Below are 27,873 nucleotides of genomic sequence, written 5' to 3' on the forward strand. Positions count from 1 at the left end.
ACAGGTGTGAATGTGGTTTTTATTAAGGCGTTCAATTACTCATGGCAAAGAATGTTTACCTTCAAACCATACATGGAATTTACCGTAAGGCCTTGTGGTTTCTTTGACCTTGTGTGTGAGGTCAGTTTGAGGTGTACATGTTGGAGTGTAAATAATTACGTCCACACAAGCCTGAAAGCAGCTTTGCCACCATTTACAATCGGATAAATTGTGTTTCAAACTGCACGATTTATTTTGAAATAAAACAATTGACGAATTGCACTTGATGGTGGATTTCCCACAAAGAACTTTGAAATGAACAATCAGTGGTGGAATGAAAAACAACTTGGTTTACATTACTCAATGATCCATAGTTAAGACTTAAGACTTGTTCAGTGTGGTTACTTTTTTAAACAATAAACCTCGAATAGATCATATTAGGTTAAAAGCTGGCAAATCTGAAAATAGTAAAGTCCATATATTAAATCAACTATTCCGCAAACAATAGAAGGACAAATAATTATATACTGTACAAAAAACAAAAAAATCCATGTATCACTGATTTTATAATCCCAAAAATAGCAATAATATTGATCCCATTTAATGTTGACTAAAATGTAATTGCATCAATAGATTGCAGTAGTTTGAGGAGTAGTCATTCTACCTCTTATTTACATTCAGAAATTGTTTATTTATTTTTTGGAATAAACATGAATATCAAATAGATAAACAGTAGATGATTGCATGATGATATGTGACATCAACCCACTCCATGAGATATTGAATTGGAGAATATGTGCAGTTTTACCTTCCACAGTACATGTGTCTTACTGAGAGCTTACAGCACCAAAATTACACATAGCAATGCTGAAAATAGTGCATTAAAGGGTAGTGCATTAAAGGGGAACAGTGGGACTAGGGCCTGCTAAGGCATGGACAGCAGGCTGAATGCTGTGGTAGAGTGTCATCACTGAACAGTAGCAAATCGGTACAAGCAACAAAAAAGGCAGATCATTTTAACATTGTGGTCTTCTTATTGGAAAGCAAACCAGTCACATTCATGATATGCACATACCCCTTAGTTGCATAGCTGACACCAAACAAAGCTATTTACATTAAATTAAAGGTAAGCCACACTACAGTAGGTTTCATCTGCACTTACTGTGCAAAGGAGGTTGGTCAGCAGTTGTAAGGAAGAGAGAGAGGTATGACAGAAGTGTTACGTTTCTTTAAATTCCGATAAATTGAGTTAAAAACATGTTAGTGTATCAAAACCATGTGTCATAGAAATTCTGATGTGGTATCCGTTTATGAATATTTGTATGTTTGATTGATCTTGCATTTGATCAATCGGTTTTTATGTACAGACCAATACTGTATAAATGAGTGCTTGATAAATAAAAATTTGATGTTGATTKGATTTATAATGACATAAAATATGAATGTATTAATTTGTCATGTCTGATGCTGCCTTCAAGTGCTGTCGGAAATTTGGAGTTACAAGGTTCCGAGTTGGAAATAACCACTTGAACGATCCTCCAAGTCAAAGTGGGAAAGTGGGGAAAATTGGGAAAGTGGGGATAATTTTGATTCGCAAGTTTATGATTTGTGACATTTCATCACTGGCCTTTCCCATGATAAATCAAAGCCATTTTTCACAATGTTAAACTTTYACAATGTGGATAATGTAGCTAGTTTAACATTATTGTTGAAAATGTTAGTACGCTAGCTTACTTTATTATTATCAATGTTAGTTAGCCCATCTAGCTAGCTAAAATCTTATTGGTCTGATAATTGTTCTGACTTCAAAACTTGAACACAATTATGTCGTTTTTTACGACTTCACAAATGGGAAATATCAGATTCCAAGGAGCAATAGAAGGCAGCATTATACCCAAGTTGAATACATTCAAGTAGCTGAATATATATATTTTTACATCAAATATTGTAATAAGTTCCTACCAGACAAATGTGTCTAATTTGTCTCTCATTTGACAATACTTTGTAACTGAAAATGTGACCTCATCATCAGGGACCACACAATAATGAAAAGATTTCTTGGTGTGAGGTAAAACCGTCAAATGGACAAAATGTGACCCGTTTCAGGAAGCTAGGCGTAAGTCACACGTCACTACTTCACAGGAGAGGCATTTTAACGTAATTATTACATCGGGTTTTTTGGACAGAAATGCTTTCTGGAACATGTGAAATTTCATGTGCCTTAATAACAAACGTGTATGCCATCTGTAAATACGAATAAAATGGTTAAATTACGAGCCTAGTTGGTTTAGCCACGGAAAAAGGCAGGAACCTTCCCGCTAGCCATGATTGYCTGAGATAATGGACGGGCTGGACATGCCGAGATATGAGTTCAGATTGGTCTGCCATGTAGCACGTTTCTGTCTTTAGCTAACATGAGCTGCTCAGTATGTGTAGATAGTCCTTGCTACCACAGCTTTTTTTAAATATATAACATTAGTCATGGAGAACTGCACAAGTTTTGCTACTGATCTCAACAGCATTGCTGCCCAGAATGTAGCTGGTGCTATTGACAAAGATCAGTGGGAAAAAGTTGTGATGGACTACTTTCTGTACACAGTCAGTGTAAACCGGAATGACTTGACACAGCAGGCCAAACAAGCTGTACAAACATAACGGAAACGACACAGTACGTCTTACTTAGTTAAAAGGGTTCCAGTCTGCTGTGAAGCGTTCATCCATGTATACAGGTAAGAGTCTAGCTACATATTATAGGTTTCTAATTTTGTCAAAGCTGTTTTCATTGCAAGTTAAAGCCTACTGTTAGCAAGCTAGCGAATGTTAGCTTGCTGGCTCGCTAGCTAACATTACGTTACATGTATGATCTGTGTAGTAATATTATTAATATTTCAGAAAACCATTTGCATGGCTAGTTATAGCCTAATGTTAGCTAGTTTGCTAACATTTAACCAAGTTGGTTAGCTTTGGCTACCTGCAGATTCATACTACAGCATTTCATGCATGGTAGCTAGCTATGACAATCCGTTTGTATTACTAGTACTATGGGTTTAGTTTATGGTTCACATGTCTAAACAAAATACTCCAATTTGCCAGATGATTACATGACCCATCAAATTAGCCAGGTGTGACTGGGGGTGATTACAGCCATCTATTGGATTTCATGAACATATGTACATGTCTAAACAAAAGTGACTGGACACTTTCTATTTTTGATATTMCTACTATGCAAATACGCAAGTAACCATTTACATCTTCTGTATCCTGTGCATGTGACAAATAAACATTTTATTTGATATAGTGTGTGTTTASAATAGACAGTAATGTGAAGAACAACATGACCTGTACCAAAGTCAGATTAGGATATAGGCCAAGGACTAGATAAAGTGTATTTTTACCTGGTGTTTTTCCTTATTGTAAGCTACTACTTTCACCACTTTTAGTCTTGAAATCTTTGGTTGTTTACTACACTACCTTACTCACTCTGTTTAGCACATGGCCTCACATGTGAATCATTAAAGAGAAGGGTGGGGCTTAAGAGGGTGTGAACAATGTTGAATYGGTGTAGACAAAGGGCCATTTTCTCAAAAGTTGTTCAACTTTCAAAGCAGAATTACTTTCCCATTGTTCCTCAACGGCAGAGTATGATGTGCCATTTTTTTTTTAGCTCTGACTCTCTACTTTTATCCTATGTAAAAAAACACAATTTCAAATTTTGCAACATAAGACCTAATAGAGGTGGTCGTCACAAATGACCAAACAACAACAAAAGGTCAGTTTGTGGTAAATGATAGATGCTGTAACTTCTTTTGTAACTTCTCAGAAGAATGACCACTGATAGTTCTGCCGGGCTYTGTGAATTTTACTCTTCTTCCTTCACTGGATGTTGACGTGAAGGGGAAGTCCTGCAGTGCTGCTCAAGTGACTGTGCCACCCTATTCCCTGTAGTAGTAGTGCACAGTGAATAGGGGGTCAATAGAGATACTTTTGTGTCCTGGTTCTATAACCTTTTCCAGAAGTGGGCATTTGCACACTCCACGTCATGGATATAAAAGCATAGGATTGGTGTAAGCAATGACTGGATGGAGTTTCCACCAGAGGAGACATGTGGGTGGAGCTATAGGAAGACGGGTTCATTGTAAGAGTTGGAATGGAATAAATGGAAAGGTATCAAACACATAAAACATATGGAAACCACATGTTTGACTTCGTACCATTCATTGCATTCCAGCCATTATAATGAGCCCATCCTCCTATAGCTCCTCCCACTAAGCCTTCTCTGGTTTCCTCTGGTTTTCTATGTGAGAAAGTGTGCAAGTGCACACTCCAGGAAAAATGTGGAGAATCTATACAGCCAATGCCCCTGATTATTAGGGCGCATCACTGATACTGCTCCTGGTAGTTCCCATTCCCGTGGTGCGAGTTCCCATCATCCTTATCTTCCTGCATGGTGACTCCTCTGTTCTTCTTCCAGCCTTGTTTGCGACCCGATGAGTTCTCTGTGGTTCCATAGCTTTTCTTGGGTGCCATGGCAATCTCGGTGTTGAGCTCTGTCTCTTCGGCCAGCTCATCCTCGTCGATAATACCGACCTTATCTTCGCTGGTGCTCTCTTGTTCTGCCCATTCCTGCTTGTCGCCTGAGGCGAAGATAGCATAGAAGATGACCCCTGTGTAGTGCACCATGGCGGCTATCACAAACACGTTCTGCCACTCCAGGCGGGTCTACGGGGAAGGGGACAGACATGAGTCAGTGACCAAACTGTCACACACATACTGTAACTTTTTGATGTAACATTTGATATGAGTGACAATGTTGTAAAATAAGTATGTCATAGTCTAGTGCACCAGTCATGTTACTTACATATGGTATCCATATTAGGAAGTCCCTTAGGGAGAGTTTTGTCTGACAACTGAGGGACTTCCTAACATGGATGCTGAAGTCTTATCCTTGCAAATTTTGCTCATCTCATTGACAGCTGTTAGAATGTATCTGTAATGTTGAATGTTACAATACCTTGTGTTTAGTCAGTGCTCCAACAATAAGGGGGCACACCATTCCAGACAGTGTGCCAACACCATTGGAGATGCCCATTAGGATACTGGCATAGCGAGGAGCAATGTCCAGGTGGTTTACATTGAACCCTGAGGATGCCATAACAAGTACAATATATCAGAATAAATTGTTTACCCCACTGTAGAAGCATATTTGGGAAAAGCGCTACATAAATCCCATGTATTATTTATTATTAGATATCGAATACCACACACTATTGATGCTGTCTTTTATAAATGTTGTTTTAAAAATGTCAATTTGAATTAATAAATAACCATTTAGCCAAACAGTAATGTAATGCACCAAGTCAGGAGGAAAACCCTAAATATCCGTCTTACTCTTACTTGCCCCATACAGGAGTAAGAGAAGGATAAAACCCCACACTCAACATTTATTCATGGGCTCAGGACTTTACAACAGAAACACACAAATAACGATGTTTGGAACTTGATTTGACTGAATACGGCTTTTATATAAATACATTTAAATGGTGCTAAACTGAAGCTTTATACCTGAGATGGCAAAGCCACTGAAACCCACAGCTAGCACCAGGAAGGAGATGGCAACCCCACGTGTGTGACTGAACCCCACCACCAGCAGCAGAGTCGCCTCCATTCCAAAACCTACAGGGGTCACAGGGCAAGGTCAAAGGCCACCTTATCAAATCCTGATTGGGATGCAATGCTTTACTAGTTTTATCAGACCTGATACAGTACCATATACAGAAAACAGTGAACATTCCTACAACGTTAGGTAACATTCCAAGGAAGTCTCAATTTTGTTTTCAGCTAAAGTCAGAGATAATATTCCACAAATGTTTTCAAAATGTCAACATTAGGAGAAGGAAATGCCATAATTGTTATAAAAAAGTATAGAGTCACGTTGTATCAGTGCTAGTTTTATGCCCTACCTAAGTACAATGTAAGGGAAATTAAGTCATTTCTGTCCTGGGTACTATACCTCCGCAGTTCATGATTTTCCGGACGTTTGTAGTTGACATGATTTTACGACTGCGTAGGAAGTCGGCTAGCTGGCCACCGATAGGCACTACGATGGTCATCACCATGTGAGGCACAGCAGACAGGAGCCCCACCTGTGAGGAGGAACAAGACAACACCCAGAAATAATGGTAAGAGCATCAGGCTAGAGGATGAGTTGATTATTTTTATTGGCTGTGTAGTGCTCACGCAAAAAACTAAATGTGCACTCCTTGTGCATTATCTACCGAGAGAATTCTCTTTGATTATTATCACAGCCGTGTATATCCCCCCCAAGCAGACACCTCGACGGCGCTGAAAGAACTTAATTGGACTCTATGTAAACTGGAAATCACATATCCTGAGGCTGCATTTATTGTAGCTAGGGATTTTAACAAGGCTAATCTGAAAACAAGGCTCCCAAAATTTTATCAGCATATTGAATGCGCGACCCGGGCTGGCAAAATTCTGGATCATTGCTACTCTAACTTCCGCGACGCATACAAAGCCCTCCCTCACCCTCATATTCGGCAAATCTGACCACGACTCCATTTTGTTGTTCCCAGCCTATAGACAGAAACTAAAACAGGAAACGCCCGTGCTCAGGTCTGTTCAACGCTGGTCTGACCAATCTGATTCCACGCTTCAAGATTGCTTCGATCACGTGGCTGGGATATGTTCTGGATAGCATCGGACAACAACATTGATGTACACGCTGATTCGGTGAGCGAGTTTATTAGAAAGTGCATCGGTGATGTTGTACCCACGGTGACTATTAAAACCTTCCCCAACCAGAAACTATGGATTGATGGCAGCATTCGCGCAAAACTGAATACAAACAGTGTAGCCATTCCCTCCGCAAGGCAATCAAACAAGCTAAGTGTCAGTATAGAGACAAAGTAGAGTCGCAATTCAACGGCTCAGACACGAGACGTATGTGGCAGGGTCTACAGGAAATCACAGACTACAAAAAGACAGCCACGTCACGGACACCGATGTCTTGCTCCCAGACAAACTAAACAACTTATTTTCTCGCTTTGAGGACAATACAGTGCCACTGACACGGCCCGCTACCAAAACCTGCAGGCTCTCCTTCACCGCAGCCAACGTGAGTAAAACATTTAAACGTGTTAACCCTCGCAAGGCTGCCGGCCCAGACGGCATCCCTAAACGCGTCATCAGAGCATGTGCAGACCAGCTGGCTGGTGTGTTTATGGACATATTCAATCAATCCCTATCCCAGTCTGCTGTTCCCACATGCTTCAAGAGGGCCACCATTGTTCCTGTTCCCAAGAAAGCTAAGGTAACTGACCTAAACGACTATCGCCCCGTAGCACTCACTCCAGTCATCATGAAGTGCTTTGAGAGACTAGTCAAGGATCATATCACCTCCACCCTTCCTGACACCCTAGACCCACTCCAATTTGCTTACCGCCCCAATAGGTCCACAGACGACACAATCACAATCACACTGCAKACTGCCCTATCCCATCTGGACAAGAGGAATACCTATGTAAGAATGCTGTTCATCGATTACAGCTCAGCATTTAACACCATAGTACCCTCCAAACTCGTCATTAAGCTCGAGACTCTGGGTCTCGACCCCGCCCTGTGCAACTGGGTCCTGGACTTTCTGACGGGACGCCCCCGGGTGGTGAGGGTAGGAAACAACATCTCCAGCCCGCTGATCCTCAACACTGGGGTCCCACAAGGGTGCGTTCTCAGCCCTCTCCTGTACTCCCTGTTCACCCATGACTGTTCATGCACGCCTCCAACTCAATCATCAAGTTTAAAGACAACCCTACAGTGGTAGGCTTGATTACCAACAACAACGAGACGGCCTACAGGAAGGAGGTGAGGGCCCTCGGAGTGTGGTGTCAGGAAAATAATCTCACACTCAACGTCAACAAAACAAAGGAGATGATCGTGGACTTCAGGAAACAGCACAGGGAGCACCCCCCTATCCACATCGACGGGACAGTAGTGGAGAAGGTGGAACGGTTAATGTTCCTCTGCGTACACATCACGGTAAAACTGAAATGGTCCACCCACACAGACAGCGTGGAGAAGAAGGCTGAAGAAATTTGGCTTGTCACCAAAAACACTCACAAACTTTTACAGATGCACAATCGAGAGCATCCTGTCGGGCTGTATCACCGCCTGGTACGGCAACTGCTCCGCCCACAACTGTAAGGCTCTCCAGAGGGTAGTGAGGTCTGCAGAATGCATCGCCGGGGGCAAACTATCTGCCCTCCAGTARACCTACAGCACCCGATGTCACAGGAAGGCCAAAAAGATCATCAAGGACAACAACCACCCGAGCCACTGCCTGTTCACCCCGCTATCCTCCAGAAGGCGAGGTCAGTACAGGTGCATCAAAACTGGGACCAAGAGACTAAAAAACAGCTTCTATCTCAAGGCCATCAGACTGTTAAACAGCCATCACTAACATTGAGTTAGTCTCTAGCCACTTTAATAATTAGAAATTGGATGTAATAAATGTATCACTAGTCACTTTAAACAATGCCACTTTATATAATGTTTACATACCCTACATTACTCATCTCATATGTATATACTGTACTCTATACCATCTACTGCATCTTGCCTATGCCGTTCGGCCATCACTCATCCATATATTTATATGTACATATTCTTATTCATTCCTTTACACTTGTGTGTATAAGGTAGTTGTTGTGAAATTGTTAGATTACTTGTTAGATATTACTGCACGGTCGGAACTAGAAGCACAAGCATTTCGCTACACTTGCATTAAAATCTGCTAACCATGTGTATGTGACCAAATAAATTTGATTTGCTATGATTTATTAATATTATGTTCAGTGTCATGCCAAACTTTTCTCTAACATACTGTACTTTCTTTCATGTAAGACATAATCTAGATGTTGAAAATTATGATCCATTTGAGTCTGATGATAATTGATTCCACTTGTACTACTTAGTATTGTATACAATGTGTTGTCCCATTTGCTGAGCTCTTTCAACGTTTATAGGCACCTTTACCGTTTTTTTACAATCCATGATCTTGGCTCTCTAACTGATGACAGAGTCGGAGCAGGTCTCTTTGCTGATGAAGTGTTTAACTTTGAATGTGAGTTTGCATGACCTCAGCTCAGCCTGTCAGAAAACCATCCATAATAGATTAGTTTAACAGAGAAATTACGCAACAAAAAAAACAGGCACATGGACTGCTGGTCAGAATTGCCATTATGTCCAATTCGCCCCTGATTGTGGTCCCATTTTTCATGGATAACAAATTGCATAGAGACTTAGATCTATACCACACAGAGTGACTGTGAGACCAACCTTGCCGATGGAGAAGCCAAACACCTCCTCAAAGTAGGCTGGTTGGCTGATGAGGAGCAGATAGAAGGTCCAGCTACGGCAGAAGTTAGCCACGATGATGGCATAGACAGGCATGGAGGTGAAGAAACGGCGCCATGGAGTCTTGAATTTCTGTGGTGGGCCAGAGAAGAGGGACCTGATCTTACTGACTCATGGCTCAATTTCATGGGTCAATTTCAGGGGTCAACCTGGGTTATGTATTGGGTTATGTTTTCATTTGTCAAGCTTGTCACCAATTTCAAGGGTCAACTGCACTCAAATGGGTAGCCTGTGCATTACTGTTGTTAAACCTGCTTATGTCTCCATTTATGTTTTCATTTGTCAAGCTTGATAACATCTTATATGGGTGTCATAAAACTTCTCTAAGTACAGTACTTACAAGAACAGAATATTTGAAATAACATAAATCTTATACCTATACTGAACAGAAATATCAACATGCAACAATTTCAAAGACGTTACTGAATTACAATTCATATAAGGATATCAATCAATTTAAATAAATAAATTAGGCTCTAATCTATGGATTTCACATGACTGGGAATACAGATATGTACATTATCTGTTGGTCACAGATACCTTAAAAAGTCCTAGGGGCGTGGGTCAGAAAACCAGTCAGTACCTGGTATGACCACCATTTGCCTCATGCAGCGCAACACATCTCCTTCTCATGGAATTAATCAGACTGTTGATTGTGGCCTGTGGYATATTGTCCCACTACTCTTCAATGGCTGTGCGAAGTTGATGGATATTGACGGAAACTGGAACACGCTGATGTACACCTCAATCTAGAGCATCCCAAACATGATCAATGGGTGAAATGTCTGGTGAATATGCAGGCCATTGGAGGAACTGGGACATTTTCAGCTTCCAGGAATTGTGTACAGATCCTTGCGACATGGGGCATTGCATTATCATGCTGAAAGATGAGGTGATGGCGGCAGATGAATGTCACGACAATGGGCCTCAGGATCTCGTCACGGGATCTCGTATCTCTGTGCATTCAAATTGCCATCGCTAAAATGCAATCGTGTTCGTTGTCCATAGCTTATGTCTGCCCATACCATAACCCCACTGCCACCATGGGGCACTCTGTTCACAACATTGACATCAGCAAACCACTCGTAAAACATCACGTCATACATGTGATCTGCGGTTATGAGGCCGGTTGGACGTACTGCCAAATTCTTTAAAACGACGCTTCCAACGTCGTTTTAGAGAAAAACAGAAAAATGTAAATTCAATTATCTGGCAACAGCTCTGGTGGACTTTCCTGCAGTCAGCATGCCAATTGCATACTCCCTCAAAACTTGAGACATCTGTGACATTGTGTTGTGTGACAAACTGCACATTTCAGAGTGGCCTTTTATTGTCCCCAGCACAAGGTGCACCTGTGTATTGATCATGTTGTTTAATCAGCTTCTTGGTATGCCACACCTGTCAGGTGGATGGATTATCTTGGCAAATTAGAAATGCTCAATAACAATGATGTAAACAAATATGTGCTGGAATTTGAGATAAATTTGCTTTTTTTGCATATGGAAATTTCGCGGATCTTTTATTTCAGCTCATGAAACATGGGAACAATACTTTACATGTGGCATTTATGTATTTTTTCCGGTGTATGATACTCTATACTAATGCATCTGACCGCAGCCAGATCGAGCAGAGGCATACCTCAGTGGCGCTCAATATTTTGACACCCTCGCCAATGGTGGTCTCTATGTAGATCCTCTCCTCATCGCTTATAGTGGGGTGGGCGGCTGGGCTCCCATAGGCAAGCAGGAGCCAGAAGATGTACCATATAATCCCAAATACACCTGAATGCATAGAAATACAAAAAACAGTTTATCATCCATGCTCATATCGTCATATGGATCTAACAAAAAATTGTCTGTGTAACTGACAATTAACCTGTAAGTCTATGTCTATATTTTTGTTTGAATTGTTTACGTGTTCGCTATGCGGGGGAAATGATAAAACAAGCGGAACTACGTGGCTAATAACTGTTGTAACGGGGATCATTATCGTAGCAACACACCTTTGGAGTGAAGGCAATCTCGCGCTGTGTTAGCAAKATTTTCATGTCATTGGGTGTAGTTCGTAAAGGTTGAAGTGTGTATGTTAGGATGGTAACGTTATAATAATTAAGGATGAAGCGTGAATTCATGCCAGGAATAATGTATGAAGTTTTGATTTCCTCCCTTCTATAATAAGCAGCCAATTAGGTATTTTCCCTTTATTCATGTGTTTAATCTGATACTGTTATAGCTCCGGCTAAACTGTTTATGTATGGAAGCACTTCAGAGTTATACCAAGCTAATAAGTCACTCGTAAGACAATAAGGTTGTAAGAGTGTGCTTAACTGTATTTTCATTTACTTTATAGTTCTCACGGAAGGTGATCATTCTGACTAAAACTACAGAATAAAGCCGGCAGTTAAAATCAAGGAACGGTTGTGCTCGTGGTTACTGGAGGGAGCTATCTGTTTTCAACAGATTTACAGATGATTTTTCATATTGTAAATGTGAAGCTTTTATGGGCGGTTTCCTGGACACTGTTTAATCATAGTCCTGAACTAAAAAGCATAGTCCTGGACTAAAAACAAGATCAATGGAGAATTTGAATTGAAAATCTGTTTATTCCAAGATTAGGCTTAATCTGTGTCCAGGATTTGTAAAAGATCATAGAGATGGAAAGAGGGAACACCTCATTCATTGGCTCATCTCTCCTGCTGACATGAATGGAATTATATGATCCCTCCTTATCCACCCCACCAGAAATAGAAATCCTGAAAGTCCTGTAAATTTGGTGAAAGCCTATGTTCTATCAGTGGGTAAAATATAAAAAATTCCCCATGATTTAACTTCTAAGTGGTCTATCTGTAAAAATCTGGAAATTGTGTAGGTACACGTCATAGCTACATCATTCTCATCACTGGAGATGAGGGATAACACATTTCATAACACTTTTAAAACAGTTATCTGCACTCCATATCGCCAAATTAGCCAATATATGGTATAGGCATACTTGTCTAGAACACATCCATCCGTTATATTGCATAGATGTGCTCAATTTAAACAGTGTGTACCAAATTATTCAACTCCCCTTCTCCTTCAAGTACTGTACCATATGTCGCTTTGCGCTCTATGTCTGTGGGGAAACATAGATATTACAGAAAGGAGGAGAGAGGAATCCCGTTGGGAAATTAATGGAGAAACGTCCCACCCAARTGACTGTCGACCCATCACATTCATGTTGTCATGCTGCGTCACGCGGCTGTTAAACTAATCGTCACACAATCCCTTCTCAAAGTCAGGGTATGAGTCGAGAAACCTGCCTATTTTCCTCGAAGGTATGTAATATCACGATTTCAAAGCTGTGCGATATTACAGAGAACAAGTTAATTATCTCACATCTTGGAAAATATTTGCAATGCTGTACTTCTTGTTCACGAAATACATGCTAATGTTCAGTTTTTGAGCTAGCACCCAATTGATTCCCATTCACTCCTTGAAGGAGAGCTTTCCTTGTCCCAGAATCGCTCAGAATGCACCGCGCGGCCCATTGGCGACGCATGGGCAATGTACACAATGGGCTAATACGATTCTAATCTCTGCGGGAAAGAAACGTACTCTGCTCTCGCTCTGGTCAGAGACGAACTGCAAGTTGGACTCAGTGAGATAGACTCCTAAGTTGATATTGCAGGMTTTTTTTGCCGATTTTACAGGTCGCTAGCTACTTCACATGCTGATAATGGCTTTGGTATTATTGTGTGTAGCTTTGTTTTATACCTAGCTAGCTACCCAGCCAGCTCAGAGGGCATTGCATTGTGGGTTTTGTAGTAGATTTGAGCTGCAACAGATTTCCCAAAACAATTTTCACATATTTCTACCAAGCTTGTTATAACGACACAATGAAACATTTGTTCACAAAAAAAAATTGTTTTCACATATTAGTGTTATTTAACACTGTTAATCATAGGAATTAGTGGTTTGGGGTGGATTATCCCTTTAACCCATAGGAAGTCCCACACAGTTGACAACTTTAAAATTATGAAAGCCTTCAGTGGCGTTGCACATGCTAAACAGGCTTCGTGACAAGTGCGCCCTCTATCCATCTCTATGTAAGTGATACACCAAATCCGTAAACACGGGCACCCTCATAGATATCATCCTAACTAACTTGCCCTCCAAATACACCTCTGCTGCTTTCAATCCAGATCTCAGCAATCACTGCCTCATTGCCTACATCCGTAATGTCCTTGCGATCAATCGACCACCCCTCATCACTGTCAAACACTCCCTAAAACACTTCTGCGAGCAGCCCTTTCGAATCGACCTGGCCAGGGTATCCTGGAATGACATTGACCTCATCCCGTCAGTAGAGGATGCCTGGTTATTCTTTAAATAAGCATGCCCCATTCAAAAAAAATTGAACTAGGAATAGATATAGTCCTTGGTTCACTCCAGACCTGTTCTCCTCCAGTTCTGTATGAGCATCGAATAGCCCCTGTGATATGCAACTTTTCAGGGAAGTTAGGAACAAATATACACAGGCAGTTAGGAAAGCTAAGGCTAGCTTTTCCAACAGAAATTTGCATCCTGTAGTACACACTCAAAAAAGTTCTGGGACACTGTAAAGTCCATGGAGAATAAGAGCACCTCCTCCCAGCTGCCCACTGCTCTGAGGCTAGGAAACACTGTTACCACCGATAAATCCACTATAATTGAGAATTTCAATAAGCATTTCTCTACGGCTGGCCATGCTTTCCACCTGGCTACCCCTACCCCGGTCAACTGCCCGGCACCCTCCACAGCAACCCGCCCAAGCCCCCACCATTTCTCCTTCACCCAAATCCAGATAGCTGATGTTCTGAKAGAGCTGCAAAATCTGGACCCCTACAAATCAGCCGGGCTAGACAATCTGGACCCTCTCTTTCTAAAATGATCTGCCGAAATTGTTGCAACCCCTATTACTAGCCTGTTTAACCTCTCTTTCGTATCGTCTGAGATTCCCATAGATTGGAAAGCTGCCGCGATCATCCCCCTCTTCAAAGGGGGAGAAACTCTAGATCCAAACTGCTACATACCTGTATCTATCCTACCCTGTCTTTCTAAGGTCTTCGAAAGCCAGTTTAACAAACAGGATTTACCGACCATTTCGAATCCCACCATACCTTCTCCGCTATTGCAATCTGATTCAGAGCTGGTCATGGGTGCACCTCAGCCACGCTCAAGGTCCTAAACGATATCATAACCGCCATCGATAAGAGACATTACTGTGCAGCCGTATTCATTGACCTGGCCAAGGCTTTCGACTCTGTCAATCACCACATTCTTATTGGCAGACTCGACAGCCTTGGTTTCTCAAATGATTGCCTCGCCTGGTTTACCAACTACTTCTCTGATAGAGTTCAGTGTGTCAAATCGGAGGGCCTGTTGTCCGGACCTCTGGCAGTTCTCTATGGGGGTCCACAGGGTTCAATTCTCCGGCCGACTCTCTTCTCTGTATACATCAATGATGTCGCTTTTGTTGCTGGTGATTCTCTGATCCACCTCTACGCAGACGACACCATTCTGTATACTTCTGGCCCCTCTTTGGACACTGTGTTAACTAACCTCCAGATGAGCTTCAATGCCATACAATCCGTGGCCTCCAACTGCTCTTAAATGCAAGTAAAACTAAATGCATGCTATTCAATCGATCACTGCCCGCACCTGCCCGCCCTTCCAGCATCACTACTCTGGACGGTTCTGACTTAGAATACGTGGACAACTACAAATACCTAGGTGTCTGGTTAGACTGTAAACTCTCCTTCCAGACTCACATTAAGCATCTCCAATCCAAAATTAAATCTAGAACCGGTATCCTATTTCGCAACAAAGCCTCCTTCACTCATGCTGCCAAACATACCCTCGTAAAACTGACCATCCTACCGATGCTCGACTTCGGTGATGTCATTTACAAAATAGCCTCCAACACTCTACTCAACACATTGGATGCAGTCTATCACAGTGCCATCCGTTTTGTCACCAAAGCCCCATATACTACCCACCACTGCGGCTGTACGCTCTCGTTGGTTGGCCCTCGCTTCATACTCGTCGCCAAACCCATGGCTACAGGTTATCTACAAGTCTCTGCTAGGTAAAGCCCCGCCTTATCTCAGCTCACTGGTCACCTAGCAGCACCCACTCTTAGCACGCACTCCAGCAGTATATCTCACTAGTCACCCCCAAAGCCAATTCCTCCTTTGGTTGCCTTTCCTTCCAGTTCTCTGCTGCCAATGACTGGAACGAACTGCAAAAATCACTGAAGCTGAAGACTCATATCTCCCTCACTAGCTTTAAGCACCAGCTGTCAGAGCAGCTCACAGATCACTGCACCTGTACATAGCCCATCTGTAAACAGCCCATCTATCTACCTCATCCACATACTGCATTTAATAATTGATCTTGCTCCTTTGCACCCCAGTATCTCTACTTGCACATTCATCTTCTGCACATCTACCATTCCAGTGTTTAAATGCTATATTGTAAATACTTCGCCACCATGGCCTATGTATTGCCTTACCTCCCTTATCTTACCTCATTTGCACTCACTGTATAWGGACTTTCTGTTTTCTTTTATCTACTGTATTATTGACTGTATTTTTTGTTTATTCCATGTGTAACTCTGTGTTGTTGTATGTGTCGAATTGCTATGCTTTATCTTGGCTAGGTCGCAGTTGAACTTGTTCTCAACTAGCCTACCTGGTTAAATAAAGGTGAAATAAAAAAATATGGCAAACTAATTAGAACTGGGCCTTGACCTATTCTAGACCTCAATGATTTTTTTATTATTCAAACAAAATGAAAGATTAATTAGGTAGCAATCCCAGASAGGAAGACATTAATTTCAGTCAATTAATCATGTGATTAGATCACAACAGAGCTACAGAAGTGATATTGAAATGCAGCTGGCACAAAGAGTCTTATGAGATTGTGCATATATCTTAATCAAATAACAGTTTAGATCAAATGGACAAAACTGATGAAGCAAAACAGAGAACAACCTGAGACTGGTGTAATACTGATGGTATAATGCGTTGCATGTCACACAAGTGACACCTAGTGTAATACATGGATTGCTGCTCAAATGGGAATCACCCACCCACTTTATCATAGTTAGGCCTGGTCTTGTGAATGCTGTTCTGAAGTCATGTACTGTAAGTAATTTGAGATTGGATACACATTTAGCAAATCAATAGACAGTTTTCCCTCTATCGCTAGTTAGATCATAGACATCTCCCTGTCTTACAAAGATTACTATCTTTGGTAATYTCAGCCATCTGGAGTATCTGAATTTAGGTGAATGCATTTCAATGATTTTCCCTACCCAAACTCAATATGAAATCCTTGATCTGCATACCTGTATGAAAGAATTGTAAATCACAGCTATTCAATTTAACAATTTGCCTTTTATATTGAGTTTTTGAATCTTACCATAGATATAGAAGACTGAGGGCCATCCAACAAACTGAACCAGGACTCCTGCTAAAGGCATGGCAATCACAGCACCTGCATAGGAACCTGGAAACAAGGAAAGGGAAATATGACCATCCCGCTATTGTAGTGCTGTTCTGTCTGGTYTGTAATGGGACTCCATCTAAAGGAAACCCCAATAAAATGATTAAATAGTGATGCCAAGGTATCACAACGATCCAGAGGTAGGTGAAAACACTTTGACTATTAGATTATCATCAGTCTGCAGCCTCTCAGCAACTCTTCTTCAACACAGGACTAGAAAAACATCTCTTAGAAAAAAGGGTTCCAAAAGGGTTCTGTGGCTGTCCTCATAGGAGAACCCTTTTTGGTTCCAGGTAMAACTCCTTTGGGTTCCATGTAGAACCCTCTGTGGAAAGGGTTCTACATGGAATCCAAAAGGGTTCTACCTAGAACCAAAAGTGGTCTACCTGGAACCAAAAGGGGTTCTTCAAAGGGTCCTMCTATGAGTACAGCCGAATAACCCTTTTTGATTATAAATAGCACCTTTTTTTCTAAGAGTATTCCATGTCTCATAGGTCATCTTGGTAAGCGTAGATGCAACAGCAACCATATTGGACTCATCAAATTAGAACTCATTGAAACTGTCCTTGGGAGAGGATGTTTTAATGTATATTATATTATCTGATGGCCTTATAAACACTCTCGATTTGTAGAGGCCCGGGAGCATGATTGTGCTTTTGGACAGTAGGCAATATGACACTTCATTTGGGTTGAATGGGAGAGGACCTCCTTCAGAGAGTGCAGGTGAAGCGCGTGAGGGCAATCTTTCATTCAGAGGCGATGTCAAGAGGGTTTGGAAGCGCCGGTTGTCATGGCACCAGTTTATTATGAAAGATGGCTGTTTTAATGCATTTTCATGGGGAACAACAGCCGACATCTGCAAAACAAAACAACCTTCCCAGTCCCTATTTTCAGCCATTTTACCACAATGCTAAACATCTCTAGACAGAGAACAATGATATATCTATTCAATGGATTCAGTTAAAGGCCCAGGGCAGCCAAAAACGTGGTTTTCAGTGTTTTGTATACACTGAGTATACAAAACATGCGCTTTCCATGGCTCACACTGACCAGGTGAAGCTATGATCCCTTATTGATGTTACTTGTTAAATCCACTTATATCAGTGTAGATCAGTGGAGGCTGCAGAAGGGAGGATGGCTCATAATAATGGCTGGCACGGAGAAAATGGAATGGCGTTAAACAAATGGAAACCAATTAAGGTGCCACCAACCTCCTGTGGTGTAGATGAAGGGGAGGAGACAGATTAAATAAGGATTTCTAAGTATTGAAACAATTGAGACATGGATTATGTATGTGTGCCATTCAGAGGGTGAATGGGCAAAGCAAAATATTTAGGTGCCTTTGAATGGGGTATGGTAGTAGGTGCCAGGCACACTGGTTTGTATCAAGAACTGCAACGCTGCTGGGTTTTTCACGCTCAACAGTTTCCCGCGTGTATCATGAATGGTCCACCACCCCTTGTAGAGTCCACGCCCTGACAAATTGGGCATTCAAATGGTCCCGTGTGGCTCAGTTGGTAGAGCATGGCGCTTGCAACGCCAGGGTTGTGGGTTCATTCCCCACGGGGGGACCAGGATGAATATGTATGAACTTTCCAATTTGTAAGTCGCTCTGGATAAGAGCGTCTGCTAAATGACTTAAATGTAAATGTCAAATGTAACTAGTACTTTTGGGTGTCAGGGAAAACATTATTTTCTTTAGGAATGTAGTGAAGTAAAAATTGTCCAAAATATAAAAAGGAAAGTACAGATACCCCCCAAAAACGACTCGAGTAGCACTTTAAAGTATTTTTACTTATGTACTTTACACCACTGGAAAAGACCGCCTGAAATTTAAGCTTGTTTTGGTAGGATGGAGGTTTTGACCTYCCTGGTGACATCACCAGACGGCTATTTTGTTAATAGACCAATAAGAGAGTTCCAAACCTCTGCCATTAACAGCTGGTTTTCAGTTTTCCCTCCCCACTCAGACCACTCCGAGACAGTCCAAGCAAAATTCTTGCTTGAATTGCTCTTTACTAAGAATCTATTTAAAAATATATTTTTTACAATTTTAATTGAAAACCATCACAAGCTATATACTTGTTACTCAGAAATGATTTGATATTGAGATAAAAATGGATGCATTAGGCCTTTAAACTAATAGGGTTGACTGTGGTTATGGGTTCAACAGAAAGGCAGGCAGGGTATTTTTGAATATCCATTTGATTTACTGAATTAATTACATTTTTGTTTTCCAGTCTTCTACCACATCTTTTCACATGAAAGTTTTGCTATTGTGGAAAATCGTCAGCACAATTTCATAAAGCTCAATTGGATGGGAAGAAAAACAGTTGAATGGAAAGAAATTCGATTACCTTTATTTGACTCAAACATTGCACCTATATTAAGCTTGTCAATTTTCATATCACATACCACAGAATGAGGTGGTGGCCAGTCGACTTCTCTCCAGGGGAGGGGCCCATTTGGCCCACATCCCATGGCATGCAGGGTAGGTAACACCCTGTACAAGAAACGTTATATGGCATCATTATTCTGAATAATCYACCTGAGTAAAGAGATACAGATAAACATGTGTCTCTGTACTGTCTACATATGTACTGTATATGAGCTTGGTCAAATGATCAGTCATTATGACGACGACTGTTGACACCTTCAATTGTGCTACATTTAGTAGATTTGGTGAGATTTTGGCTTAGATCCGACCTGAAAGTGTCAATGAAATCTGGCAACACTGAAGACGACTCACCTCCACCAAGCCTTGCAGGATGCGGACTAACATGACACAGCCGTAGTGCCTTCTGGCTGCTGAAGGGATGAACATATTCAGTATGGACGTGAGAAAAATGGCCGCCCCAAACACTCTGTGGAAACATTACATTATAGTGTGACTGGGTTGTAGACAACAATGGCGTACAAAAGGGTAGCATTGCACGTTCTTTCAATAATGCATACAAAATTACATATGAGCTAAAAATACTGTGAATGTAACATAACAGGTACTTAGACCATTATAAAAGCTTGATGGAACATTGACCAATTGTGACATACAACAACCAGGTCAACAACAACCCACCACATACTGTCATGGTTTGTACTGCTGTAGACTTAAATGTTATAAACAGTCACAGTTGAAAAAATGTGAGCACCAAAGACCACCTCCATTAACTCAACACCAATCATCAATGTTCCTGAATTAGTCAGTCCCTCCCAGGTCTCCCCTATCCTCGACTCTAGCCGTTCTAGGAGAATACGGTGTGATCTCTGGCACTGCAAGACTAGTTCTCCCCTAACCTGCCCTTCTGGAAGGTGCCAGCTTAAAATGACCAATCCAACATTACAATATGACAGATCTAATATATCTGCCTTTGAAGGACAGACAGAGATACAGAGATCTAATACGATTATGCTTCATTACCATTGCTCCCCTCTTTCCTCGCTCCACCCCTCCCTTTTCCAAAACCGGGTGTAAGTGACACTTGTAATATTCCAGTGGCTGGCGTCTCAGGGAGAAATCAGAGGCAGGATCTTTCATTATTAACTCTGTCAATGGTGTGTCCTCTTTTCCTGTGAAACTTTTATTACAGGACTGCTATCGGCCCCATCAGATCTGCACGCTCATCACACACACACACACACACCAGACGGCTTTACCCCTTGCTGCTTTAACCCTTACCACACACACAAACACTACATGCCTTTTTCACTTAGGCTCCTAAAACGTTTCTCTTATAGCTCTGACCACACACTGACTAACAATTCCAAATACCCTATCTTTCTGTTCTAAACCTCACCACACACATTGACTGACTGCCTATTTCAGACACCCAATCTGTCTGTCCCTGCCCTCAGCACAAGTATCCATTCCAAACCCACCCTTGTCACCTATTTAACCCTCTGTAGTCCACCCACAAACCAGTTCTATCAAAATACCTTACATTTCCCTTTAATTTCAGAGTCTCAAGGAGGGAGATCATTAGCGGTGGGAAGGCCTAACCTGTTGGCGGCCAGCTTGTTGGAGATGAAGCCTCCAGGGATCTGTGTGACGATGTAACCCCAGAAGAAGGAGCCATGGATCAGTCCCACAGTCTCTGGGTCCCAGTTGAATTGAGCTGGCTGGGGAACAGAGTAATATAATATAGGGTATTTAACTGGTTACGAGTTCTTTCACATAAAAAAGTGTGTCTGTGTGTCGGTGTTGGTGTTGGTGTGTGTGTGTGTGTCAGGTGCTATTGTGAAGTTAGAGATTGAAAATAGAGTCAGAGGACTGTTTGGGTGATTCTGCTGTCCTTCAGAACAACGCTTTAACTTTTCCATCCAAATATCAGCTGTTGAATTACAATGCTACAATGCTACTATAAAACAACATTCAAGGGTTTGTTCATCTCCTATCATGTTCCCCTGTTTCAGGAATGGATGATTAATGGAGTTGATGACTGGCTTACCGGTGATGCTAGATTAATCATTGATTATTGACTATTGTTGTCTAAGAAGCCTATTTCACATGCCCATTCACTACTATGGAGTGATATAAAAAAGGTATGTTTGCAAAATTCATTCACTGGCACTGCTGGCACTGATATCATTCTGTGGCGAAGGCACACTAGGCTCGTCTCTCCACTGGTGCACTCTCCAAATTCCCGCCAATTGATCAAACGCATTGTTTCTGTATTGAAAATGTTTTATGTTTTCTCAAGTTAAACAACATATTTCTTAAATCTATATTCAATATAATCTTACAATAATCGCTATCGTTACATTACTTCATTCCATTGCCGTTTTTTTGCAACATTGTAGACAGCTACCCACTGAGCACAGATGTCAATTCCACGTCGATTCCACATTGGTTCAACGTAATTTCATTGAAATGACGTGGAAACAACGTTGATTCAACTAGTGTGTTTCCTATCTGTTTCATTATGAGGCTGCAGGTAGCCAAGCAGTTAGAGCATTGGGCCAGTAACCTAAAGGTCGCTGGTTTGAATACTCGAGCCGACGAGGTGCAAAAGTTGTTGTTGTGCTCTTGAGCAAGACACTTAACCCTAATTTGCTCCAGGGGTGCTGTACTKCTATGGATGATCCTGTGAAACAAAACATTTCATTGCATCTATCTGGTGTATGTGACAATAAAAAAGATATGCAGTACTGTATATTGTTGCATTTATTTACTGTTTGATACCAGGAGCTGCGATTTTTCACTACATATGAGGAAGACGTTTTTTATTTCGCTCAAGAAACTGTTCCTTTCTTTTGAGTCTGTATTTKCCCAAAATGTTTGATGCCCGCCTACCAATCTGTCTTGTGTCCAGACCTTTCAGTGACAAAATATTTTAGTATGTTTCAATATTTTTACAAGACAACCATGAATGATTGGAATATAGGAGTTTGGTGAAATGCCAATTACATTTAAAGGCAGTGGTGTCATGTGTTGCTGCATTCAAGCCTGAAGGTTATTTTCTTTTGAATATTGAACTTTGAACTTTGTAAATAGGCCTTGGAACCACAGCTCCACCTATGAACCAATGCTGCTTCATTGCCCTTACAACTGCTATCCTACAAGGTTCCTATTATACACACCCCATAATGCACACATAATGCACTATGGATTCTTTTTTTTAAATCATTTTTGGTACATTTACACCTTTTACTCCCCAATTTGTAGTTACAGTCTTGTCCCATCACTGCAACTCCCCTACGGACTCAGGAGAGATGAAGGTCAAGAGCCATGTGTTCTCTGAAACACGACCCTGCCAAGCCACACTGCTTCTTGACACACTGCTTGTTTAACCAGCCGCACCAATGTGTCGGAGGAAACACCATCCAACTGGCGACCGGTGTCAGCTTGCAGGTGCCAGGTCCACCACAAGGAGTCACTAGAGTGCGATGGGACAAGGAAATCCTGGCCGGCCAAACCCTCCCCTAACCCGGACGACGCTGGGCCAATTGTGCACCGCCTCTTGGGTCTCCCGGTCACGGCCGGCTGTGACACAGCCTGGGATCAAACCCGGGTCTCTAGTGGCGGCTGTCGTGGCAGAATCAGATTTAGCTAAGTAACATAGATAGATAAGATGTTATTTTCATCATATGCTTGTGAGATACTTGTCATTAGAATCTTCTGAGCTAGGGATTGGTAACTTGGGGCCAGAGAGGGGAGAGGTCAGGCTTGTCTTCATATGTCAATGTATCTGTTAAACCATGTGGTGCTAAGTAGAATATTAGAAGGGGAGGAGGACAGAGTGGAACGTTGTTTTCTTATGGGAACGTTGTTTGTAACTATTCTTAAACCATGTGACGGGATGGAGTTATTAATTGGGGAACCAGTTAGTTATCTCATACAATGTCTGTACGCCAGTCACTCCCTACTTTTCTCATAGGGGGAAGGAGTTTTGGCCGTGTTTGGAACCATTGTATGTCCCCTCTGAGGTTGCCCTTATCTTGACCTAGATTTTGACCTAAGGGGCTCACTGTCTGATTTTGAGTTTGTCCAGGTTTGGGAGTATCTAGAAATGACAATTGATATATGCCATTGGATGAGGTAATGTTTTGGTAGACAGTGAAGTATCAAGCATGAGATTTAAACCTGGTCTTGGGAGATCAAACTGAACGATGATTTTATAGCTGATGCTGTCTAGCGATAGGATACTCTTCTTTCGGGTAAAGGATTCTTGTAAGTTGAGAGGGGTGTATCTTGGCTAAAATGAAACTAAGAATTGTTTTTGTAAGGACTCTCAGAGAATTCATTTATAGACACTGAATTGATCTGAAAGTCATAAAGGGCTTTGGTGAAGGCTGTATATATATTAAAGATGGAATATATAATTTAACTCTGACTTGTGTGTGGTTGGCTCTCTCTCTCTRTTTATTGAGTAATACAGGAAATTTCCACGACACGGCACTAGGGAGGCCCCTATGGATCATTTATTTATTTTATGTCAGTGATTTCCGTCTTTCTCTCTCACCTGGAGTACAGGTGTCCCATTGATGTAGACTGTGTTGTTGTTGACCATCTCCACAATGGCCACCCCCAGGTTGCAACGGATGCCAAAGGAGATGCAGAAGCCCAGTCCGCTGAGAATGGCGATGATGTAGCGCTTGGGCAGGCCGCAGCAACCGCAGTCAAACAGAGGGGCATTGTGGCGAGGAGCCACCGGTTGCCCGTCCTCCGTGAGCTCCATCTGGTCATCCTCGTCCACATTGGTCCCATCAATTTTCCTGTAACACAAAACATGGGAGTTGAGAAAACAGTCAACGTTCCTACAAAGTTCAACAGGATGACATTGGTAAGTGTTTAATGGATGACATTGTCATACTACACTACACAGGCCTACTACAATCAAGTATGGTGTATASAAAAAGTATTTGTATACCTGATACCCTTGAATGACACTTTACATGAAATCTACTATGATCTTTAAAAGATAGGAAGGAGAGGAGACTGCCCACTACCTATGAGAGTTACAAGGTGAACTCAGCATGCCATTCTGAAAAGGTCACTGTGCATCTGATATTTGGTTCCCCCTCACCATCCTCCCCACTTCTGTACACCTGTTCCACTACCCAGTGTCCCTCTCTGCCCTCATCCCGCAGCGAGCAGGAATTGCTTTCATCTGGCCGCTTCAGATCTCCACCTGAGTACCTTTATCTGGGAAGAAATTAATATGGGGTTCAAGGGGTCTTGTTTTTATCATGCATTTAGTCTCCCTAGCACATACAGCCATTGTTATTGAATGGTATGTCCTAAGTATATATATGTTTTCAATCCCCTTCATATGGACAGCTGTCGTTATACACAGGCAAATACGGTCAGTGTTTGAAGGGTCATCCCATCAATCACAAACAAACTGAATGTAAACAGTATCAGCCTCTTTGTGTTACATTGGTGTGGAGTTCATTTGCACAGCACAAATCCAATGGATGACAGTGTAATAGATATTCTCAACACACTTCCAGGCAGCTTACAGACAGAGTGTTTGATGGACAAGTGGGCAAAAAGGAGAGTCTTGCAAACTCATATCTAATCTTATAAGACACCGTGAAAAAATCCCTTGTTTGTTACAATTGTTATGTTAAGGGACAGGAAACTGTGCCCTATAGAGAAGCTGTAGAGGCTTTATTTGCTACCTTTGACCCAACCCATTGAAATGTGTGAGTGAAGCATCTTATCAACTGTCTTCAGCCATAGTGTTTAGTGTTGTCCATTGACAGACTGAGTCAGCCATTTTAGAATTTGCACCATAATCAGGTTCCCTAAGTAGTGCATGAGAGTATAGAGCTCTAATTTTATCTGCTGCAGAACTGGTAAAGTGCACCTTAAAAGCACTTAAAAACGTTAAAAGTGTCAAATCTAGGCTTGCAAAGGAAGGGTATATTACCTGAAACTTTTGAAGTTTACCAGTAAACTACCAGAAGCTTTTTAACTTTCAAGGAATATATAGAATTTGATCAGATGACATCTAGTGGCTTTTTTGGGGTACTTCAGATTATAAGAGGTGTCTGTAATTATCTCTGGCAATCTGTGATCTTCTGATTTTAAAATTTWAAAAATAATAAACCTGTATTTAATGTTTAATATGAGGATTTAAACACACTTGTTTTTTTACACACTTTTATTTATTTTACTATGTCAAAATGTCTTTGTTGTAAATGTTTTGGGGCCATAATGGTGGCAGTTGTGAAATAAGACCAGAGTTGGAAGAGTTGCAGAGTTAACTGAAAATAAGGGCATTGTTGATAAGATGCTTTTTCATTAATTAGACTATTTTCTCTTGAACCATATGGTCTATATACTAGAAACTCATAGACAATATGGACAGTTGGACACAGATACAAAAAATGAATACTATATATTCATATTTTCTTTTTCAATGATAAATGACCAGAATTGCCATAGATTACCATATATTGTTAATTACCATTCTTCCAGTAACTTTGGTAAATTACCAGTAGCTTTGCAACCCTAGTCAAAGAATTAGCGGTAGCAAAACATAGAACAACCACAAATGCAATATACAGTGCATTCTGAAAGTATTCAGACCCCTTGACTTTTTCCACATTTTGTTACATTACAGCCTTATTCTAAAATGGATTAAATTGTTTTTTCCCCCTCATCAATCAAATCAAAAATCAAATCAAATTTATTTATATAGCCCTTCGTACATCAGCTGATATCTCAAAGTGCTGTACAGAAACCCAGCCTAAAACCCCAAACAGCAAGCAATGCAGGTGTAGAAGCACGGTGGCTAGGAAAAACTCCCTAGAAAGGCCAAAACCTAGGAAGAAACCTAGAGAGGAACCAGGCTATGAGGGGTGGCCAGTCCTCTTCTGGCTGTGCCGGGTGGAGATTATAACAGAACATGGCCAAGATGTTCAAATGTTCATAAATGACCAGCATGGTCAAATAATAATAATCACAAAAATTAAATCAATCTACACACAATACCCCATAATGACAAAGCAATAACAGGTTTAGACATTTTTGCAAATTGATAAAAAATACAAAAATTAAATATACATTTACATAAGTATTCAGACCCTTTACTCAGTACTGTGGTTCAAGTCCGGGCTCTGGCTGGGCCACTCAAGAACATTCAGAGATTTGTCCAAAAGTCAGTCCTGCGTTGTCTTGGCCYTGTGCTTAGGGTCATTGTCCTGTGGGAAGGTGAATGTGGAGCAGGTTTTCATCAAGGATCTCTCTGTACTTTGCTCTGTCCATCCTTCCCTCGATCTTGACTAGTCTCCCAGTCCCTGCCACTGAAAAACATCACCACAGCATGATGCTGCCACCACCATGCTTCACGGTAGGGATTGTGCCAGGTTTTCTCCAGGTGTGACGCTTGGCATTCAAGCCAAAGAGTTCAATCTTGGTTTCATCAGACAAGAGAATCTTGCTTCTCATTGTCTGAGGGTGCCTTTTGGCAAACTCCAAGCGGGCTGTCATGTGCCTTTTACTGGGGAGTGGCTTCCGTCTGGCCACTGTACCATAAAGGCCTGATTGGTGGGGGGCTGCAGAGATGGTTGTCCTTCTGGAAGGTTCTCCCATCTCCACAGAGGAACTCTGGAACTCTGTCAGAGTGACCATCGGGTTCTTTGTCACCTCCCTGACCAAGGCCCTTCTCCACCAATTGCTCAGTTTGGCAGTGCGGCGAGCTCTAGATGAGTCTTGGTGATTCCAAACTTCTTCCATTTAAGAGTGATGGAGACCACTGTGTTCTTGGGGACCTTCAATGCTGTAGACATATTTTGGTACCTTTCCCCAGATCTGTGTCTCGACACAATCCCGTCTTGGAGCTCTACGGACAATTCCTTCGACCTCATGGCTTGGTTTTCGCTCTGAAATGCACTGTCAACTGTGGGACAGTGCATGTGGGACAGTGCACTGCGGCAGGTAGCCAAGTGGTTAGAGCGTTGGGCCAGTAACCGAAAGGTTGCTAGATCAAATCCCCGAGCTGACAAGGTAAAAATCTGTCATTCTGCCCTTGAACAAGGCAGTTAACCCACTGCTCCTAGGCTGTCATTGTAAATAAGAATTTGTTCTTAACTGACTTGCCTAGTTAAATAAAATAAAAATATATATAGACAGGTGTGTGCCTTTCCAAATCATGTCCACTCCTTTGAATTTACCACAGATGGACTCCAATCAAGTTGTAGAAACATCTTAAGGATCATCAATGGAAACTCATTTTCGAGTCTCATAGCAAAGGCTCMGAATAATTATGTAAATAAGGTATTTCTGTTTAAAAAATGTTATACATGTGCAAACATTTCTAAAACCCTGGCCTGAAAGTAGTAGCCACTTCAAAGTAGCCACCTTTTGCCTTGATGACAGCTTTGCACACTCTTGGCATTATCTCAACCAGCTTCAACTGGAATGATTTTCCAATATTCTTGAAGGAGTTCCCACATATGCTGATAACTTGTTGGCTGCTTTTCCTTC

At 41.6% G+C, this 27,873-nt stretch overlaps 1 protein-coding gene across 1 annotated transcript in view; it reads right to left on the reverse strand.

Moving 5' to 3' along the window:
- Positions 1-218: 218 nt before the first annotated feature.
- Positions 219-27,873, reverse strand: part of slc17a8 (solute carrier family 17 member 8) — a 34,100-nt gene continuing 6,445 nt past the window's right edge. Inside the window, exons 2-12 of the mRNA XM_023985622.2 lie at positions 23,900-24,152; positions 20,938-21,056; positions 19,690-19,804; positions 19,356-19,443; positions 16,857-16,943; positions 11,050-11,192; positions 9,334-9,483; positions 5,990-6,122; positions 5,542-5,652; positions 4,991-5,118; positions 219-4,698 (exon numbers count right to left, since the gene is read on the reverse strand). Coding sequence (XP_023841390.1) covers positions 4,357-4,698; positions 4,991-5,118; positions 5,542-5,652; positions 5,990-6,122; positions 9,334-9,483; positions 11,050-11,192; positions 16,857-16,943; positions 19,356-19,443; positions 19,690-19,804; positions 20,938-21,056; positions 23,900-24,152 — 1,669 coding nt within the window. The 3' untranslated portion in view covers positions 219-4,356. The remainder of the gene's footprint in view (positions 4,699-4,990; positions 5,119-5,541; positions 5,653-5,989; positions 6,123-9,333; positions 9,484-11,049; positions 11,193-16,856; positions 16,944-19,355; positions 19,444-19,689; positions 19,805-20,937; positions 21,057-23,899; positions 24,153-27,873) is intronic.

This window comes from Salvelinus sp. IW2-2015, linkage group LG4q.1:29, assembly GCF_002910315.2.
Source record: "Salvelinus sp. IW2-2015 linkage group LG4q.1:29, ASM291031v2, whole genome shotgun sequence".
NCBI classification, from domain to species: Eukaryota; Metazoa; Chordata; class Actinopteri; order Salmoniformes; family Salmonidae; genus Salvelinus; species Salvelinus sp. IW2-2015.